General features: G+C 64.6%; 1 protein-coding gene across 1 annotated transcript in view; it reads left to right on the forward strand.

The window, feature by feature from the left end:
• Positions 1-17,455, forward strand: part of OBSCN (obscurin, cytoskeletal calmodulin and titin-interacting RhoGEF) — a 116,762-nt gene that overhangs the window by 38,476 nt on the left and 60,831 nt on the right. The window contains exons 17-39 of the mRNA XM_076009578.1: positions 133-411; positions 523-789; positions 947-1,216; positions 2,015-2,281; positions 2,496-2,762; positions 2,938-3,047; positions 3,158-3,311; positions 3,446-3,607; positions 3,678-3,782; positions 4,626-4,892; positions 5,159-5,428; positions 5,730-5,996; positions 6,090-6,356; positions 6,439-6,705; positions 7,384-7,656; positions 8,300-8,566; positions 8,716-8,982; positions 12,049-12,321; positions 12,757-13,023; positions 13,485-13,751; positions 13,849-14,112; positions 14,397-14,660; positions 16,977-17,240. Of these exons, the coding sequence (XP_075865693.1) occupies positions 133-411; positions 523-789; positions 947-1,216; positions 2,015-2,281; positions 2,496-2,762; positions 2,938-3,047; positions 3,158-3,311; positions 3,446-3,607; positions 3,678-3,782; positions 4,626-4,892; positions 5,159-5,428; positions 5,730-5,996; positions 6,090-6,356; positions 6,439-6,705; positions 7,384-7,656; positions 8,300-8,566; positions 8,716-8,982; positions 12,049-12,321; positions 12,757-13,023; positions 13,485-13,751; positions 13,849-14,112; positions 14,397-14,660; positions 16,977-17,240 (5,625 nt within the window). The remainder of the gene's footprint in view (positions 1-132; positions 412-522; positions 790-946; positions 1,217-2,014; positions 2,282-2,495; positions 2,763-2,937; positions 3,048-3,157; positions 3,312-3,445; positions 3,608-3,677; positions 3,783-4,625; positions 4,893-5,158; positions 5,429-5,729; positions 5,997-6,089; positions 6,357-6,438; positions 6,706-7,383; positions 7,657-8,299; positions 8,567-8,715; positions 8,983-12,048; positions 12,322-12,756; positions 13,024-13,484; positions 13,752-13,848; positions 14,113-14,396; positions 14,661-16,976; positions 17,241-17,455) is intronic.

Consider the following 17,455-nt stretch of genomic DNA (forward strand, 5'->3'; position numbering starts at 1 on the left):
GCACTTGAAGGGCAGTGGGCACTACAGGCGGTCTGCTTGCTGGTCTCCTCCCTCCATGTGGCCCTGAAGGGCAGCGGCGCCCGGTGCAGGAGCGCCGCGGTCCTGCTCTTATGCCGGCTTTCCTGCCCCCAGAGCCTGAACCTCACGTTCCAGAGAGACCCGGCCGCAGGGAGCCTCTGGTGGTCAGGGAACACGAAGACATTGTCCTGACCGCCACGCTGGCCACACCCTCCGTGGCCTCGGTGACATGGCTCAAGGATGGCGTGGAGATTCGCAGAAGCAAGCGGCACGAGGCGGCCAGCCTGGGTGACACGCACACCCTCACTGTGCGTGGTGCCCAGGTCTCGGACAGCGCCATCTACAGCTGCCGTGTGGGTGGCCAGGGCCAGGACTTCCCGGTGCAGGTGGAAGGTGAGCTGGGGGCGGTGGCGGCCCCGGGGCCTCAAAGCCAGGCAGTGGGGGCGCTCAGGGCACATGGGCGGTGTGGGCAGAGCCGCGGCTGATGTCCTCGTGTGCTCGCAGAGGTGGCCGCCAAGTTCTGCCGGGCCCTGGAGCCGGCGAGCGGGGAGCTGGGCGGCACCGTGATGCTGGCCTGCGAGCTGAGCCCCGCACAGGCGGAGGTGGTGTGGCGCTGCGGGAGCGCGCAGCTGCGGCCTGGCAAGCGCTTCCAGATGGCGGCCGAGGGCCCCCTGCGCTCGCTCACCATTTCCGGGCTGCGCGCCGAGGACGCGGGGGAGTACGTGTGCGAGAGCCGCGACGACAGCACCAGCGCGAGCCTCACGGTCAGCGGTACGCAGGCGCGGGGGCCTGGGTGCAGGCTTGTTCCCGGGTGGCTTCCTGGAGGAGGTGTCCTTTCTTGCGGCGCCTGCAGGGCGGCGCTGCTCCGCTCCTGCCTACCCGCCGATTCTGAAGCAGGCCTCCTTCTCATTCTCCTTCCTGTCCGCAGTGCCCCGCGTGGTCAAGTTCACCTCGGGGCTGAGCCCGGTGGTCGCGGAGGAGGGCTGCGAGGCCACCTTCCAGTGCGTGGTGTCCCCCAGCGATGCGGTGGTCACTTGGTACAGGGAGGGCGCCGCGCTGCAGCCCAGTGAGAAGTTTGTCATCGCGCAGAGCGGCGCTGGCCACAGCCTCACCATCTCGGGCCTGGCGCTGGAGGACTCGGGCCAGATCACCGCAGAAGCGGAGGGCGCCTCCTCCTCCGCGGCCCTGCGGGTCCGAGGTGAGTGTGGGGCCAGCGGCGTCGTGCAGTGGGAGCCTCCCTGCTGGTCTAGCTGACCTCCGGGGACAGGAGGTCTGGCTGGTGCAGAGAAGAGATCTGCGTGGGCCTGAGGGGCTGGGTGCCTTCTCTCGAAGGGAGAAGGTACAATCCTGCAGGCACACCAGGCAGAAGTTGAGGCGATCCAGGGAGGCTTCCTGGAGGCGGGGCCCATGCTGAGCCCCATGGATGGCAGGGAGAGGGCTGAGGGTGGCAGCCAGTGCACTGTGGAGGCAGGAGTGGGATGAGCGGCTCATGCTGCTGAAGCCAAAGAGCCAGAACTTCACCTGAAGGGAAGTGGGAGCCATGGCAGGTTCTTGAGTGAGGCAGTGATGTAGGCAGATGCACCGAGCGGAGTGATCAAGGAGGCATCTTAGAGCTGAGAGGCCCACCAGAACCTGTTTTCCATGTCTTAACGTGCACATGCGACCCAGAACCTTGTTAAAGCAGAGACACGTCTGGGGGTTTTCAGTGCGCCGCCTCTTGGGTTTCCCGGAGCCCAGTGCTGCTGGCCAGGGCCACATTCCGGCGTTCGGGGCACTGGCGCCTTGTGCAGAGCAGGGCAGCAGAAGTGGGGTGCGTGGGGGGCGCTGGGGCGGAAGCCTCTCTGGGCCCATGAACTCGTGCAGGTGCGCGGCGGGTGCCTGTGTGTGGGCACACCTGCGCCCTGCCTGGAGTTGGAGAGGGCGCGTCCTCTGTGCCGGCTTCCAGAGGTGGGGGTGGGCGACGGCCGCCCTGACCGTGCCCCTGCCGCCGCCCCAGAGGCGCCGGTGCTGTTCAAGAGGAAGCTGGAGCCGCAGACGGTGGAGGAGCGGAGCTCGGTGACCCTGGAAGTGGAGCTGACCAGGCCGTGGCCTGAGCTGCGGTGGACGCGGAATGCGGTGGCCCTGGCGCGGGGCGAGAATGTGGAGATCCACGCCGAGGGCGCGCGGCACCGCCTGGTTCTGCACAACGTGGGGTTCGCCGACCGCGGGTTCTTCGGCTGCGAGACGCCCCACGACAAGACGCAGGCCAAGCTCACTGTGGAGAGTGAGCCTGGGGGCGGGGCGGGGCGGGGCGGGGCGGGGCGCCCTGGGCCTGGGGGTGGGTCATGGAGAGGGAGGGGGAGCGGGAAGGAGGCCGGGAGGGCTGGTCCTGGGGCGGGGTTGGGGGCCGCCGCCGCGGGAAGCCGGCCGCCCTGCACAGGCTCTGAGGGGAGGGTCTCCGCGCAGCGGCTCACCCGCGCCCCGCCTGGGTCCCACAGTGCGCCAGGTCCGCCTCGTGCGGGGCCTGCAGGAGGTGGCGGCGCGGGAGCAGGGCACGGCCACCATGGAGGTGGAGCTGTCTCACGCCGACGTGGAGGGCACCTGGACGCGCGACGGCCTGCGGTTGCAGCCCGGGCCCACGTGCGTCCTCGCCGTGCGCGGCCCCACGCACACGCTCACGCTCTCGGGGCTGCGGCCTGAGGACAGCGGCCTGGTGGCCTTCAAGGCGGAGGGCGTGCATACGTCCGCGCGGCTTGTCGTCTCCGGTGCGTGGGTTGCGGTGGGTAGGACCCACTCCAGAGCCACGCTCGCCCCTGTCCCTCAGGGGGTTTGGGGGGGCGGGTGGGGACAGAGGGAACCAGGACGTGGAATTCCGGCCGGGAGCTCATTCCTGGCTCCGTGTGCTCGCTGTCCCTCACCTGCCCCCTCCTGCCTCCCCAGAGCTGCCCGTGCGGTTCACCCGCCCGCTGCAGGACGTGGTGGCCACGCAGAAGGAGAAGGTGACCCTGGAGTGTGAGCTGTCGCGTCCCGTCGACGTGCGCTGGCTGAAGGTGCCTCCCTTTCTTTGGGGACTGACTGCTTTGCGCCCCGCTGCCTCCCGCGCACGGCGGAGTGAGCGCTCCGTGGGTCGCCCGGTGCCTGACCTGCCTCTGCCCCCCAGGACGGCACGGAGCTCCGCGCGGGCAAGACGGTGGGCGTGGCCGCCCAGGGCGCCTGCAGGAGCCTGGTCATCTACCGCTGTGAGTTCGAGGACCAGGGCATGTACGTGTGCGACGCGGGGGACGCCCAGAGCTCCGCCTCTGTGAAGGTGCAAGGTGAGGGCAGCGCGCAGGCCAACCCCTCGCGCCTGCTGGCCCCATGCGACGCGGGGCGGGGCAGGGTGCCAGCGGGCTGGGCGCTGGGGGCGCACGTGCGTCTGGGTGCGACCCGGCCTTCCTCGCCACCCCAGGCCGCGACGTGCGGATCGTGAGGCCCCTGGAAGATGTGGAAGTGGTGGAGAAGGAGGGGGCCACCTTCTCCTGTGAGGTGTCCCACGACGAGGTGCCTGTCCAGTGGTTCCGCGAGGGCAGCAAGCTGCGGCCCAGCGACAACGTGCGCATCCGCCAGGAAGGTAGGCGGCGGCAGGCTGGGACGCGGCCCCTCTGCCTGCTCCCGCCCGCACTGAGCGCCCGTCTCCCCAGGAAGGACACACACGCTCATCTACTGGAGGGTGCTGGCGGAGGACGCAGGAGAAATCAAGTTTGTAGCGGAAAGCGCAGAATCGAGAGCCCAGCTCCGAGTGAAAGGTGAGGGGGGCACCGCACAGTGTGTGCGTGTATGTGTGTGGGAGTGTATGTGTGCGTGTATGCGTTGTGTGTGCATGCATGTAAGTGTGTATGTGTGCGTGCGCACGTGTGTGTATGTGTGCAGGTATGTATGTGCATGCACTCGCGTGTGTGCAGTTTCATGGGCTAGCTGATCCAGGACACGCCTGGGGCTCCGGGCCATCTTGGGAGTGGGACAACAGTGACTCACTTAGGATGGGCAAGGGGTGTCGCCTCCTTGGTGGGAAGATGGGTGGCGGCGCAGCCTTGGGGGTTTCCCCCAGCCGGCGTTTGACAGGGAGGTGTACAGGATTCTCCCCACCCGGCTGCAGTCAGTGCTGGAGGGAAGGGTGCGCAGCCCTGGCAGGCGGAGATGACAGTCCTGGTGGCCGTGATGACCGTCACGGGAGAGTGGGCATGGGGTGTGAGGGAGGGGGTGTGCGGACAGAGGAGCATGGGTGGGTGGGGTGGGTTGAGCACGGATGGGCGGGGCAGGGAGAGCGCAGGGTGGGTGAGGGCAGGTGGGACCAGGTCATGTGCCTGGGATGTGGGCTGGGATGTGGGGCACAAGGCGCGTGCCTGAACACTCACGGGTGCCGGGGGTGGGGTGCGCCCACCTCTCTGGCGGGCAGATTATCTGCGGAGGATCCTGGACCATCTCAGAGGGGACACTTGGCCTGACCACCTGCCGGCCCGGGCACACCTGGGCTGTTGGGGCCAAGCAGGTGCCAGACCTTTGGCCCTGGGCCTTTGGCTGCCTGAGAGCCTGAGGCCCGAGTACCAAGCGCTGGCCCTGACTTCCTACCTTGGCTGCTGTGCCCGCAGAGCTGCCGGTGACCCTTCTGCGCCCACTGCGGGACAAGATCGCCATGGAGAGGCACCGGGGCGTGCTGGAGTGTCAGGTGTCCCGTGCCAGCGCCCAGGTGCGGTGGTTCAAGGGCAGCCGGGAGCTGCAGCCCGGGCCCAAGTACGAGATGGTCAGCGATGGCGTCTACCGCAAGCTGGTCATCAGAGACGTGCAGCCCGAGGACGAGGACACCTACACCTGCGATGCGGGGGACGTCAAGACCAGCGCCCAGTTCTTTGTGGAAGGTGTGGGCAGGGCGGGCGGGTGGGCAGCTCCCGAGGTCGCCAGTGGGGAGGGTCTCTCTGGCTTTGACCGGCTGTTTGCCCTACGCTCCTGGCGGGGAGGGGGCCGGCGTGAGAGGGGCCAGGCGGCGCTCCCGGGCAGCGGGGCGGGAAGCGAGCGTGCGCTGGGTGTGGCGGGACAGGGCTGGTTCCCCGTAAGGAGCTGGAGCCTGCGGGAGGGGGTGGCCGTGTCCCCGTGGGACCCACTGGTGACCACTCATGCCCCGCAGAACAATCCATCACCATCGTGCGGGGCCTGCAGGACGTGACGGTGATGGAGCCCGCGCCTGCCTGGTTCGAGTGCGAGACCTCCATCCCCTCCGTGCGGCCGCCCAAGTGGCTCCTGGGGAAGACGGTGCTGCAGGCCGGGCCGGACGTGGGCCTGGAGCAGGAGGGCACGGTGCACCGGCTGGCGCTGCGGCGGACCTGCTCCACCATGACCGGGCCCGTGCACTTCACCATCGGCAAGTCCCGCTCCTCCGCCCGCCTCGTGGTCTCAGGTGAGGCTCGGCCCGTGGGCTGACACGGGGCAGGGCCGCGTGTGGGCACGGTCCAGGGCCGCGAGTCGCTGTGGCTCAGGGCCATGAGTGGACACAGGTGAGAGCCATAAGAAGACGTAGTTCAGGACCAGGGTGGATGCAGTTCAGGTCACAAGTGGACATGGCTCAGGGCCACGGGTGGACGTAGTTCAGGGCACAGAGGAGGCAGTTGGGATCCACAGGTGGACAGGTGGGCCCTCGGCAGCAGGCTGGGCGGTGGGTTTCCCGCGGCCCCTCAGTCCAGCCTCTCCCCTACCCGCAGACATCCCTGTGGTCCTCGTGCGGCCTCTGGAGCCCAAGACGGGGCGTGAGCTGCAGTCGGTGGTCCTGTCCTGTGACTTCCGGCCGCCCCCCAAGGCCGTGCAGTGGTACAAGGACGACACGCCCCTGTCTCCCTCCGACAAATGCAAGATGAGCCTGCAGGGCCAGATGGCCGAGCTGCGCGTGCTCCGGCTCACGCCCGCCGACGCCGGCGTCTACCGCTGCCAGGCGGGCAGCGCCCAGAGCAGCGCCGAGGTCACCGTGGAAGGTGGGGCGCGGCGGGGCCTGCGGGCGTGGGAGGGCCTCCGGGGACAGGCGCGGCCGGCCGCCCGGGTGCTGAGTCTCTGCTCGCCCCGCGCAGCACGGGAGGTGACGGTGACACAGCCGCCGCAGGACGCCGAGGCCGTGGAGGAGGGCCGCGTCAGCTTCTCCTGCGAGCTGTCCCACGAGGACGAGGAGGTCGAGTGGTCGCTCAACGGGGCGCCCGTGTACAACGACAGCTTCCACGAGATCACGCACGAGGGCCGGCGCCACACGCTGGTGCTGAAGAGCGTGCGCCTGGCCGACGCGGGCACCGTGCGCGCCGCCTCCCCGAAGGTGTCGGCCTCCGCCCGCCTGGAGGTCCGAGGTGAGCCGTCCCCGCGGGTCCGGGAGCCTGAGGGGCCCGCCCGAGGTGGGGGGCTCCCCTCACCAGCCCGCACCCCCCACAGCGAGGCCGGTGGTGTTCCTGAAGGCGCTGGACGACGTGTCTGCGGAGGCGCGCGGCTCCCTGGCCCTGCAGTGCGAGGTGTCCCACCCCGAGGCCCGTGTGGCGTGGCACAAGGACGGCGTGCCGCTGGGCCCCAGCGACAAGTACGACTTCCTGCACACGGCCGGCACGCGCGGGCTCGTGGTGCACGACCTGAGCCCCGAGGACGCCGGGCTGTACACCTGCCGCGTGGGCACGGAGGAGACGCGAGCCCAGGTCACCGTGCACGGTGCGTGGCTGCGAGGTCGGCCAGGGGTGCGTGGCTGCGAGGTCGGCCTCTGCAGGGGCAGCCCACCCTGTTCACTGAGACGAGCGGCTTTCGGCTGAACCGGGGAGGCCGGGAGCCTCCTGGGGGTGGGGAGGAAGCAGCTGAGACCCCAGGGGGGGCTGCAGGTGGCCACGTCCCTGGCCAGCAGGGCCTTCCCGAGGTCCCCGGCTGGCAGGGTGGAGCTGTCGTCTCCCTGCCCCTCCCTGGCCTCGGGGTGTGGTCCCCCTGGGGCACGTCCCTCTCAGCCGGGCCGGGTCCCTCAACCGCAGGGTGGCTGCCTGGGCCCTGAGTGTGCCACTGTCCTTGCCCAGCTACCTGCGGTCCCGATCCTAGCCCCGGAGGCGTCTGGGTTGACTCACCCAAGGGTGGCCGTCTGGGGCCCTGCTTCCTCCGGGCTCCCATCTTTCCTCTCCGGGATGTTAGGAGCCTGTGACAACTGCCGGCGGTCTGTGCTCTCGGCCACCCTGAGCTGAGTGTAGCTCAGCGATCTCAGTCACCCAGACGCCAGGGCGTGGCCAGCTCTGGGCGCAGGGCACCTGCTGATGGCAGGCAGCACGGCCTGGCCCCCCCGGGTCTGGTCCTTCCTGGGGGTCCGGCCCCGGTTGGGGCCACGGGCTGACCTGTGTCTGTGGCCCGCAGAGCTGCACGTGGGCATCACCAAGAGGCTGAGGACGACGGAGGTGCTGGCAGGCGAGAGCTGCGCCTTCGAGTGCGTCCTGTCCCACGAGAGCACGGGCGACCCAGCCGTGTGGACGGTTGGCGGGAAGACGGTGGGCAGCTCTGGCCGCTTCCGCGCCACCTGCCAGGGCCGGAGACACCTGCTGACGGTCACTGACGCCGCGCCCGGCGACGGCGGGGAGGTGGTCTTCTCCGTGGGGGGCCTCACCTCCAAGGCCTCGCTCATCGTGAAAGGTGGGCACATCCGCCGGGGCGCTGGGGCAGCGGCAGCCACCAGGGAGTGCTTCCGGGGCTCATCTCCCCACGCCCCTTCTAGCGTCTGTGGGGGCCCTGCTGGGGTCCCTGGGGAGACCCCACTCGGGTAGGGAGCGGCCACACTCCCAGACAGGCTGCTCTGAGCCCCTGGGGCTGGCCCGGATTCCGGCCCAGTCCGTGGTCTGATTGCCCCGAGCAGTCAGCACAGCCCAGGGCCGGCGGTCCCAAGCCAGTGTGAGGACCCTGAGCTGAGGCCAGGGGCTCCCTCCCGCCATGAGACCCCATGGGTGGCCCTGAGAGTGCACTCCTGCCGGGCGCTCTCTCTGCAGATCCAGCATGCGCTTGCCCTCAGCCGAGCCCTGAGTGACAGGTCCGGGTCTGGTGAGTGAGGCTGCGTCTCGCGCCCCCACCTCCCGGCGCTGGCTCCCAGCGCACCAGGGCTCTGCGGCCCCTGGAGTCCCCGCCTTGGAGGGCTGGGGCGCTGCGGCCTTGGTCACCGGAGGCTGGGCACTCTGACGCCTGGCCCTGTCCCTGCCCAGGCCGTGGCGGGGGCCGTGGGCGTGGCCGGGGTGACGGCTGGCTGTGGCCGCGGCTCACAGGCCGCCTCCTCTGCTCCCTTCAGAGAGGCCGGCGAACTTTACGAAGCCCCTGGAAGACCAGCGAGCCGCGCTGGGGGAGGACGCGGTGCTGCGCTGCGAGCTGTCTCGCGCAGGCGCGCCCGTGCGCTGGCTGAAGGACGGCAAGGCCATCCGCAAGGGGCAGAAGTACGACGTGCTCGTCGAGGGCACGCGGGCCGCCCTGGTCGTCCACGCGGCCTCGCTGAAGGACGCGGGCACGTACACGTGCGAGGTGGAGGGCTCCAAGAGCACAGCCCGCCTCTGCGTGGAAGGTAGAGGTCCCGCCCATGCCCTGGTCCCCGGGAACCTCAGCCCCCTGCCCAGGTGGGACGGGCCCACCCAGCCCTCACACCCGGCCCAGCCCTCACACCCGGCCCAGCCCTCACACCCGGCCCACTCCGCCTCCACCTCCCACCTGCAGAAAAGGCGAACCGGTTCACAGAGGAGCTGGCCGACCTGCACGCGGAGGAGAAGGGCACGGCCGTGTTCACCTGCAAGACGGAGCGGCCCGTGGCGGCCGTGACCTGGCGCAAGGGCCCCGCGGAGCTGCGGGCCTCGGGGAAGCACCGGCCCAGCCAGGAGGGCCTGACGCTGAGGCTCGCCATCACTGCCCTGGAGAAGGCGGACAGCGACACCTACACCTGCGACATCGGCCAGGCCCAGTCCCGCGCCCGGCTCCTGGTGCGAGGTGAGGCCGGCCGGGCGTGCGCAGCCCAGGCTCTGTTTGAACATGGTCCCACAGACCCGGATGCGGTCAGAGACTGGGCTCTGGATGGGGTCAGCCTCAGCCTCCGAGGGTGGAGGGGACACCCTGGGTGGTCTCTGAGGCTCTCCGAGCTTGACCTTCTGTGGACGAGCCAGTGGCCTTCACTTATTCATACATTTATTTGCTGACCGCGTGTTTCTCACATGCGTGTGCAGTGAGTGCCTTGCCCCCATGTGTGAATTCTGCATGCATTTGAACACACGATGTGTCACCCTCTTCTCGGAGGGGCAGCCAGGCCAGATGTGCTGATGGCCAGGGGGCTTCAGGTGCTCCCAGGGGAGAGCCCATGGTCCATAGTGTCGTCATGGATACTCGTGGTGGTGTCTCAGTCCATTTTCTGTTGCTTGTAACAGAATACCTGAAACTGGGTGATTTGTAAAGGAAAGGAATTTCTTTCTTATAGTTTGGAGGCCAACAAGTCCAAGGTCAGGCAGCTGCATCTGGTGAGAGCCTTCTTGCTGGTGGGGACCCTGCAGAGTCCTGAGGTGGCGCAGGGCATGACGTGGTGGGGGGCTCAGTGTGCTGGACCATAAGGCCAGGTGCGGTGGCTCGCGCCTGCAATCCCAGCATTCAGAGAGGCCGAGGAGAGAGCATCATCTGAGGCCAGGAGTTGAAGACTGGCCTGGGCAACATAGCAAGATCCCATCTCTACAAAAAAGTTAATAAATTAGCCAGACGTGGTGGTGCATGCTTGTAGTCCCAGCTACTTGGGAGGCTGAGGCAGGAGGATCTCTTGAGCCGAGGAATTCGAGGCTGCAGTGAGCTGTGATCACACCACTGCAGTCCAGCCTGTCTCAAAAACAAAACAAAACAACAAAGTAAAGAAGTATTAGGTTAGGGCAAAAGTAATTATGGTTTGAGACTGTTGATTTTAAATCATTATAACTAGGCTCAAATACATCTTTATTAATCAAAATAGGAACCATTACAGTCAACATGTTTTTGCCAATGAGAAATAAGTTTGTTTATTCCTGTAGCTTAAAAATCCATGCTTAAGAATTCAACGAACTCTCGGAAAGCGTTTTCTGCATCCTGCTGGTTGTGGAAGCGTTTTCCCTGCAAAAAGTTGTCGAGATGCTTGAAGAAGTGGTGGTCGGTTGTCGAGAGGGCAGGTGAACATGGTGCATGAGGCAAAACTTCACAGCCCAATTCGTTCAACTTTTGAAGTATTGGTTGTGTGACGTGCGGTCGGCTGTTGTCGTGGAGAAGAATTGGGCCCTTTCTGTTGACCAATGCCAGCTGCAGGCATTGCAGTTTTTTGGTGCATCTCATGGATTTGCTGAGCAGACTTCTCAGACATAACGGTTTCCCTGGGAATCCGTAAGCTGCCATGGATCAGACCGGCAGCAGACTACCAAACAGTGGCCAGGACCCATGGCCTTTTTGGTGCAAGTTTGGCCTTGGGAAGTGCTTTGGAGCTTCTTCTCTCTCCAACCACTGAGCTGGTCGTTGCCAATCGTCTTATAAAATCCACTTTTCATGACACGTCACAATCTGATCAAGAAATCGTTCGTCATTGTTGCATACAAGAAAAGAAGATGGCACTTCAAAAGGATGATGATTTTGATTTTCGGTCAGCTCATGAGGAACCCACTAATCGAGCTTTTTCAACTTTCCAATTTGCTTCAAATGCCAAGTGACTATAGAATGGTCGACCTTTAGTTCTGCAGCAGCTTCTCGTGTAGTCGTAAGAGGATCAGCTTCGATGACTGCTCACAATTGGACGTTGTCAACGTCCCACGGCCAGCCACTGCGCTCCTCATCTTCACGGCTCTCGCCTCCTCTGCAGACTTCTCGAACCCCCACTGCACTGCACGTTCGTTAGCAGTTCCTGGGCCAAATGTGTTGTTGTTGCAAGTTGTCTCCGCTGCTTTATGACCCATCTTGAACTTGAGTAAGAACATTGTTCAAATTTGCTTTTTGTCTAACATCATTTGCATTGTCTAAAATAAATATAAAATAGACAGCAAGTAATGTCATTAGCAAAAAAAACATAAAGCGAGAAATGTGCATTAAAATGATGTATAACATAACCACCTTTATTTAAGAACGTATTCCAATAGCAAATGGCAAATTTCAACAATGTTAAAACTGCAATTACTTTTGTACCAACCTAATAATATAAACTAGGAAGCTTCCCTTCGAGTTTTTCTCTCCAATGAATTCAGTGTATCCAGTGAAAGCATTTTGTTGTCACAGTTAAAGCCTATGATTTAACAAAGTTGGTAATCATAGTTTATAAAAAAAAAAAAATCAGTGAAGGCGAGAGTCATAAAATAATGAAAGATATTTTTTTAAAAATTAAAACATACAGATGTCCACCAGTCTGGCCGGGAATGCCGGAGCCGTTTCTTTGCACATAGGTCCACTGATCAGAGTGCTTTGTGTCTTGGGCGCTACATACATCTACAAGTGGAGTCATTCCTTGGAGGAACTTACGGATGCAGAAGGAATCTGAATGCACGAGTTACCTCGATATTCATAAACTCTCTCTTTAACATCGCCAATTCAACAGCAAAAAACAAAAACAAAAACAAAAAAAACCTTCTTTCTAGGAATGGACATTCTCCATCCTCCAAACCATTTGAATTAAATTTTAACATAGCCATGTAAAAACACTCATGTTTCTTCCGTCAACACAAGATTTCCTGTCATTGCACGATCGTGACGACAAGAACAAGTCTGGGGACGGGCGGCTGCTCTTGGGAAGCTCAGCTCTGTGGGAGGCGGCGGGATGGCCCTCCCGTGGTTCTCGGCAGGCAGGGGGCTCACCCGGCAGGCTGTGCAGAAGGACCCCCTAGGGCGCGGGGCTCGGAGGTGTCCCCAGACATGCCTTGGACGTGTTCTGCTCTGATCTGCCTGTTTGTGGAGTTCCATCAACAGGAGCTTGTTAGGCAAAGCCACTCTCGCTCCACCTGGCGGGTGGGGGGCAGGCCGAGCGGGCCCCCGACAGCAGGTGCCCTGACGTGCCCACCTGCACCCCGGCAGGCCAGAGCGTGCGCATCATCGAGGACCTCGAGGACGAGGACGTGCAGGAGGGCACCTCAGCCACCTTCCGCTGCCGGGTCTCCCCGGCCGACTACGAGCCCGTGCACTGGTTCCTGGACCAGACGCCCCTGCACCCCAACGAGCTCAACGAGATCGAGGCCCAGCCCGGGGGCTACCACGTGTTGACGCTGCGGCAGCTTGCGCTCAAGGACTCGGGCACCGTCCACTTCGAGGCAGGCGACCAGCGGGCGTCCGCCGCCCTGCGGGTCTCCGGTAGGTCTCTCGTGTGCCTGGAGGGCAGAGCCGTGGGGGGTGGGGGACTCCGAGTTGTCCACGTCACTCGGGTGCAGCCTCTCGCGGGGGTGGGTGTGGCTTGGACACGTGCCGGGCGTGGTTTCCAGGTGCAGGGCGAAGGGGCGATTGGCTGCCCTCGGGCAGGGGGCTCCGCAGGCTGAGTTGGGCTCCATCACGCCGAGTCCCCCCGTGTGACGTGCACAGTGGTGCCTGGTGTGGCGCAGGCCAGGCTGTGTCCCCGCTGGGGTGGGAGCCACCCAGAGCCCGCCCGGTCCCCTTCTCAGCCCTTTCCGTGGCCCCAGCCCGAGGGCAGCAGCAGGCGGCAGGACTGGGGCGTGGCCTGGTCTGCTGTCACCTCTGCGGTGCCAGCTCAGCAGCCTCCCCAGACACCATGGCTCCTCTCCTGTCCCCCAGAGAGGCCGAGCGTCTTCTCTCGGGAGCTCACGGACGCCACCATCACCGAGGGTGAGGACCTGACCCTCACATGTGAGACCAGTGTCCCCGACAGCCCCGTGTGCTGGACCAAGGACGGGAAGGCCCTGCGGCCGTCCGCCCGGTGTCAGCTGAGCTACGAGGGCCGCCGGGCCCAACTGGTCCTCAGTGAGGCCACTCCACAGGACAGTGGCCGCTACAAGTGCGAGGCCCGGGGTGCCTGCTGCAGCGCCATCGTCAGGGTCCACGGTGAGCGCCCCGGCTCGCAGACGCCGCCTTCCCCTGCGTCCTTCTGCCGCCGTCCCTCTGTGTGTCCGTGTCCTGACTCCTCTGCTCATGAGGACACCAGGCCTGCGAGATCAGGGCCACCCAGACGAGCGCGTTTTACCTCGATTCCCCCTGTCTCCCAGTACAGCCACGCGCTCGGGTCCAGGGTCGGGGCTGCGCCACGTGAATTTTGTGGTCCCCAAATTTGTGGGACACAATCAGTTCATGACAGTCTACCCTCCTCTGCCCCCCTGCTGCTTAGAGCATTGTCCTTGTCACTCACATCTGCCCCTTCCCAGCGGTCTTGGGGTCCCTGCCACCGGCCCCCGAGGCGGGCGTGGGGGTGGGCTGGCGCTGGCCCCTGCCCCAGCCGTCCACCACCTTCTGGGGCCCTGGCAGGGCCCAGGGCAGGGAGGGCGGGCTGAGCCTGCGTCTGTCCGCAGCCCGGCCGGTGCGGTTCCGGGAGGCCCTGAAGGACCTGGAGGTGCCGGAGGGTGGAGCTGCCACGCTGCACTGCGTCCTGTCGTCTGTGGCCGCGCCCGTGGAGTGGCGGCGCGGGGACAGCGTCCTCAGGCCGGGTGAGAAGTACAGTCTGCGCCAGGAGGGCGCCGTGCTGGAGCTGGTGGTGCGGGACCTGCGGCCCCAGGACGGCGGGCGGTACTCCTGCTCCTTCGGGGACCAGGTGACGTCGGCCACGCTCGTCGTGAAAGGTGAGCCTCGCACTCTGCCCCGGGAGGCTGGCGTGGCCCCTGCCTCCCGTGTAGAAGGGCACAGTGATGTCCCCATGTCTGTCTGGCCTTGTTGCAGCCCTGCCTGCCCAGTTTGTAGGGAGGCTGAGAAGCAAGGAGGCCATGGAAGGGGCCACGGCCTCGCTGCGGTGTGAGCTGAGCAAGGCGGCCCCCGTGGAGTGGAGGAAGGGGGCCGAGACCCTCAGAGATGGGGACAGATACAGCATGAGGCAGGACGGGACCACGTGTGAGCTGCAGATCCGTGGCCTGGCCGTGGCGGACGCCGGGGAGTACTCGTGTGTGTGCGGGGAGGAGCAGACCTCGGCCACTCTCACCGTCAGGGGTAAGACTGGCGTGTCCACGCCGATCTGCATTCTGCCGTCTAATCGCTCACTGTCTGCCGTCCATCTCTACTCCCCCCCCCCCCCGTGCCTTGCTCTTCCCTTCGCGCCTCGGAGGACTTCCAGCCTCCCGGGCTGCTGCAGGAGCCACGGGAAGCAGCGTGTATGTCTGGCTTCCCACCCCGTGCAGCCGTGGGCTCTGTCCTGTGGATTCCGTGTCCATCTGGGCATGTTATGTACCCTCCAGGGAGTCTGATGTTCTCTGTGTCTGTCTGTCCATCCCCAGCCCTGCCTGCCCACTTCACAGGAAGACTGAGAAACCAAGAGGCCATGGAAGGGGCCACGGCCACGCTGCGGTGTGAGCTGAGCAAGGCGGCCCCCGTGGAGTGGAGGAAGGGGCCCGAGACCCTCAGAGATGGGGACAGATACAGCCTGCGGCAGGACAGGGCCACGTGTGAGCTGGAGATCCGTGGCCTGGCCGTGGCAGATGCCGGGGAGTACTCGTGCGTGTGCGGGGAGGAGCGGACCTCGGCCAGGCTCACTGTCAGGGGTAAAGCCCACGTCTGGCCACGTGTGCACATGGCTCTGCGTCTGAGCACTCATCCACGTCCCCACCTCGTGCCCATGTCCTTGTCTCCCCCTCGGTCCTGCGGCAGGGATGTCTCACCCGCTCTGGGGGACCCATCTCAGGAGCTGGGGAACAGCAGAGGATGGGGGCCTTTCCCCGTCCCCGTGGGGGCCACAGCCAGGAATACATGATTATGGGGAGAATCAAATAGAAGAAATGCAGCAGAAGGTCTTCATGGGGGAGAACAGAGGAAAGGAGGGAGCAACGTGAACTGGGAAGGCCCCCGAACAGGAACACCAAGAAGGGCGTTGGCGAGCTGGGGCGCCAGGACCCCTGTCCCAGGCCCGGGAGGGAGGGCGTGTGGCCTGGGGTGAGGCGCAGGCGGTACCCTGTCTCCTGTGCAGCCCTGTGGCCAGGTGCTGGGGTCTCGGGGTACAGTGAGGGTGCATGGCTGTCCTGGCTCCTGGGTGGCCCCTGGCTGCCGCCTGCTGTTGTCCTGTGTTGCCCGCATGGTCCCCGTGGCTGGTGCCTGTCCACACTCTGCAGAGCATGCTGTGTTGTGTCGCCACGTCCTGATGACCAAAGTGAGCACATGGGTTGTGGCCTGAGCATGTCACACAAGGGGCCATGGTCACAGTGGGCTGTGGTCGGGCTAAGGCAGCCCCCGTGGACTAGACAAAGTGGCCCCGGACCCTCAGGCGGGGGCAGATACAGATAGGAAGGGTATTCTAGAGCCCCGTGGCCTGGCCCTGGTGCATCCTGGGTGTTCGCAGGTGTGTCTGGTAGGGGCAGACCTCAGCCTGATCGGGGCCCAGGGGGGTGAGGCCACTGCACTAGGCAGCCCAACCATGGCCTCACGGTCACACTGGGGAGAAGCTTCCGGCTTTGAGTAGCCACAGCGTTCCCCACGGGAGGGACAGGCCCTTTAGGCCGCTTCGTGTGTGTCCATGGAGCCGGGACTCCTGCCCTGGTGTGGCTGGTGGCCGGGTGTGGAGGGTCCAGGTGCTCAGGTGGCCCTTGGTTCAAGGGCCAAGCAGATGAAACAAAGCCAGCCACGGCTGAGAGGCCAGGCGTCTTAGAGTGGAGGGAAGGGCGTCTCTGCAGACTCGCGGGGCCTCCAGCCCGGGGCTCTCTTGGGCTCTGCTCACACAGCAAAGATGGTCCCCAGGCCACTGAAGAAGCGAGTCCTGGGGTCAGGCGTGCTGTCATCTGGTCGCTCACGCCTGCAGCAGGAGGCGCTTGCCATGTGCGTGAACATCACGGAGAGAGGCCCAGCCGCCACGCTTCTGCAGCTGCAGGGACGGAGCACAGCGTCCCTACCGTGGAGGCACTGGTCCTCGTGGCATCACAGCCACCAGGAGACCATGGAGGGACATGGGGCTCCACGCCCTGTCATGCGGCTGAGAAGCAGGGGGCTGAGGGGAGCAGCCGTGGGCTGCCTGAGACAGCCGCTTCCAGAGTGGCCAGCCCTGAGAAGGCCTCGGGGCGTGCGTGCCCGCCTGGACCACACGTGGCTCCCCTCTAGAGGATGCAGGCGGCACTCCTGCACGCTCACGCAGTGCCGCCTGGGCTGAGCTCGGGCCTCGGGTGGCAGGAACTGATGAAGCACGAGTGGCTATAACCTCGAGGGAGGCTTTTGGGCCAGTTGTGTCTCCTTCCTCCCAGCGCCCGTTAGGATCACAGAAGAGCTATGCAGTAGCCACGGAACAGGCCCAGGGCCACGGAACAGGGCCATGGCCAGGCCGGCCCGCACCCTCAGGTCTGGTGATAGATGCAGTCTGAGCCAGGACGGGCCACAGAAGGTCCTGGGGAGGGGACATCCGTCCTCTGCCCATCCACGCCACGGGTCCTGTGGCCAGCTCTGCGCACCTGTCCTTATCCTGGGGTCCTCGATAGGGGTCCCGGCTCCTCCACGTCCCTCCCCTGATGTACCCGGCCAGTCTGTACTTTGCTACAGCGTGCTGCTTCCCACGCATGTGTCCATGTGGTCAAGCTTTTATTCCTAGTTTGTTCTGGAGTGTGCGTGTTTTCTTGTTGAGTGGCCCATACTGTTCTCTCCTGGTTTATGTCCTGCCAGCCAGATTCACACAAAGTATGAGGCCGGAGGGGCCATGGAAGGGGCCGTGGGCATGATGTGAACAGACCTGACTGAGGGAAACCACAGCCCACGTCCTGTGCTCAGCACACCCTGCATGTGGCCTCTGTCCAGTTGGGTTCTGTTTTCCCTGTGTCACCCACATCTTATCTCTTCTGTGTGCTCAGAGGGTGTGATGGTATTTGTTTTCTGACCCTTTTTAGTCCTGCCTGCCAAGTTCACAGAGGGTCTGAGGAATGCAGAGGCCACAGAAGGGGCCACGGCCATGCTGCGGTGTGAGCTGAGCAAGGCTGCCCCTGTGGAGTGGAGGAAGGGAACCAAGACCCTCAGAGATGGGGACAGATACAGCCTGAGGCAGGACGGGACCACGTGTGAGCTGCAGATCCGTGGCCTGGCTGTGGCAGACACCGGGGAGTATTCGTGCATGTGTGGGCAGGAGAGGACCTCGGCCACGCTCACAGTCAGGGGTAAAGATCGTGTGTGACCACGTGGATGTGTGGCCTCGTGTCTACACGCTGTCTCCCTGTCACCAACTTGTGTGTCCAAATGTGGCACAACTCCTGTGGCAACCTGTGGTCATCTGTCCTCTAACTGGGGTCCCCTGGGTACCTGCCACCTCCCCTTCTCCTTGTCACATCTCCTCATGTTCACATCCCTCCCTTGTGTTCTCTGTTCATCCTGG

Source organism: Microcebus murinus, chromosome 13, assembly GCF_040939455.1.
Source record: "Microcebus murinus isolate Inina chromosome 13, M.murinus_Inina_mat1.0, whole genome shotgun sequence".
Taxonomy (NCBI): Eukaryota; Metazoa; Chordata; class Mammalia; order Primates; family Cheirogaleidae; genus Microcebus; species Microcebus murinus.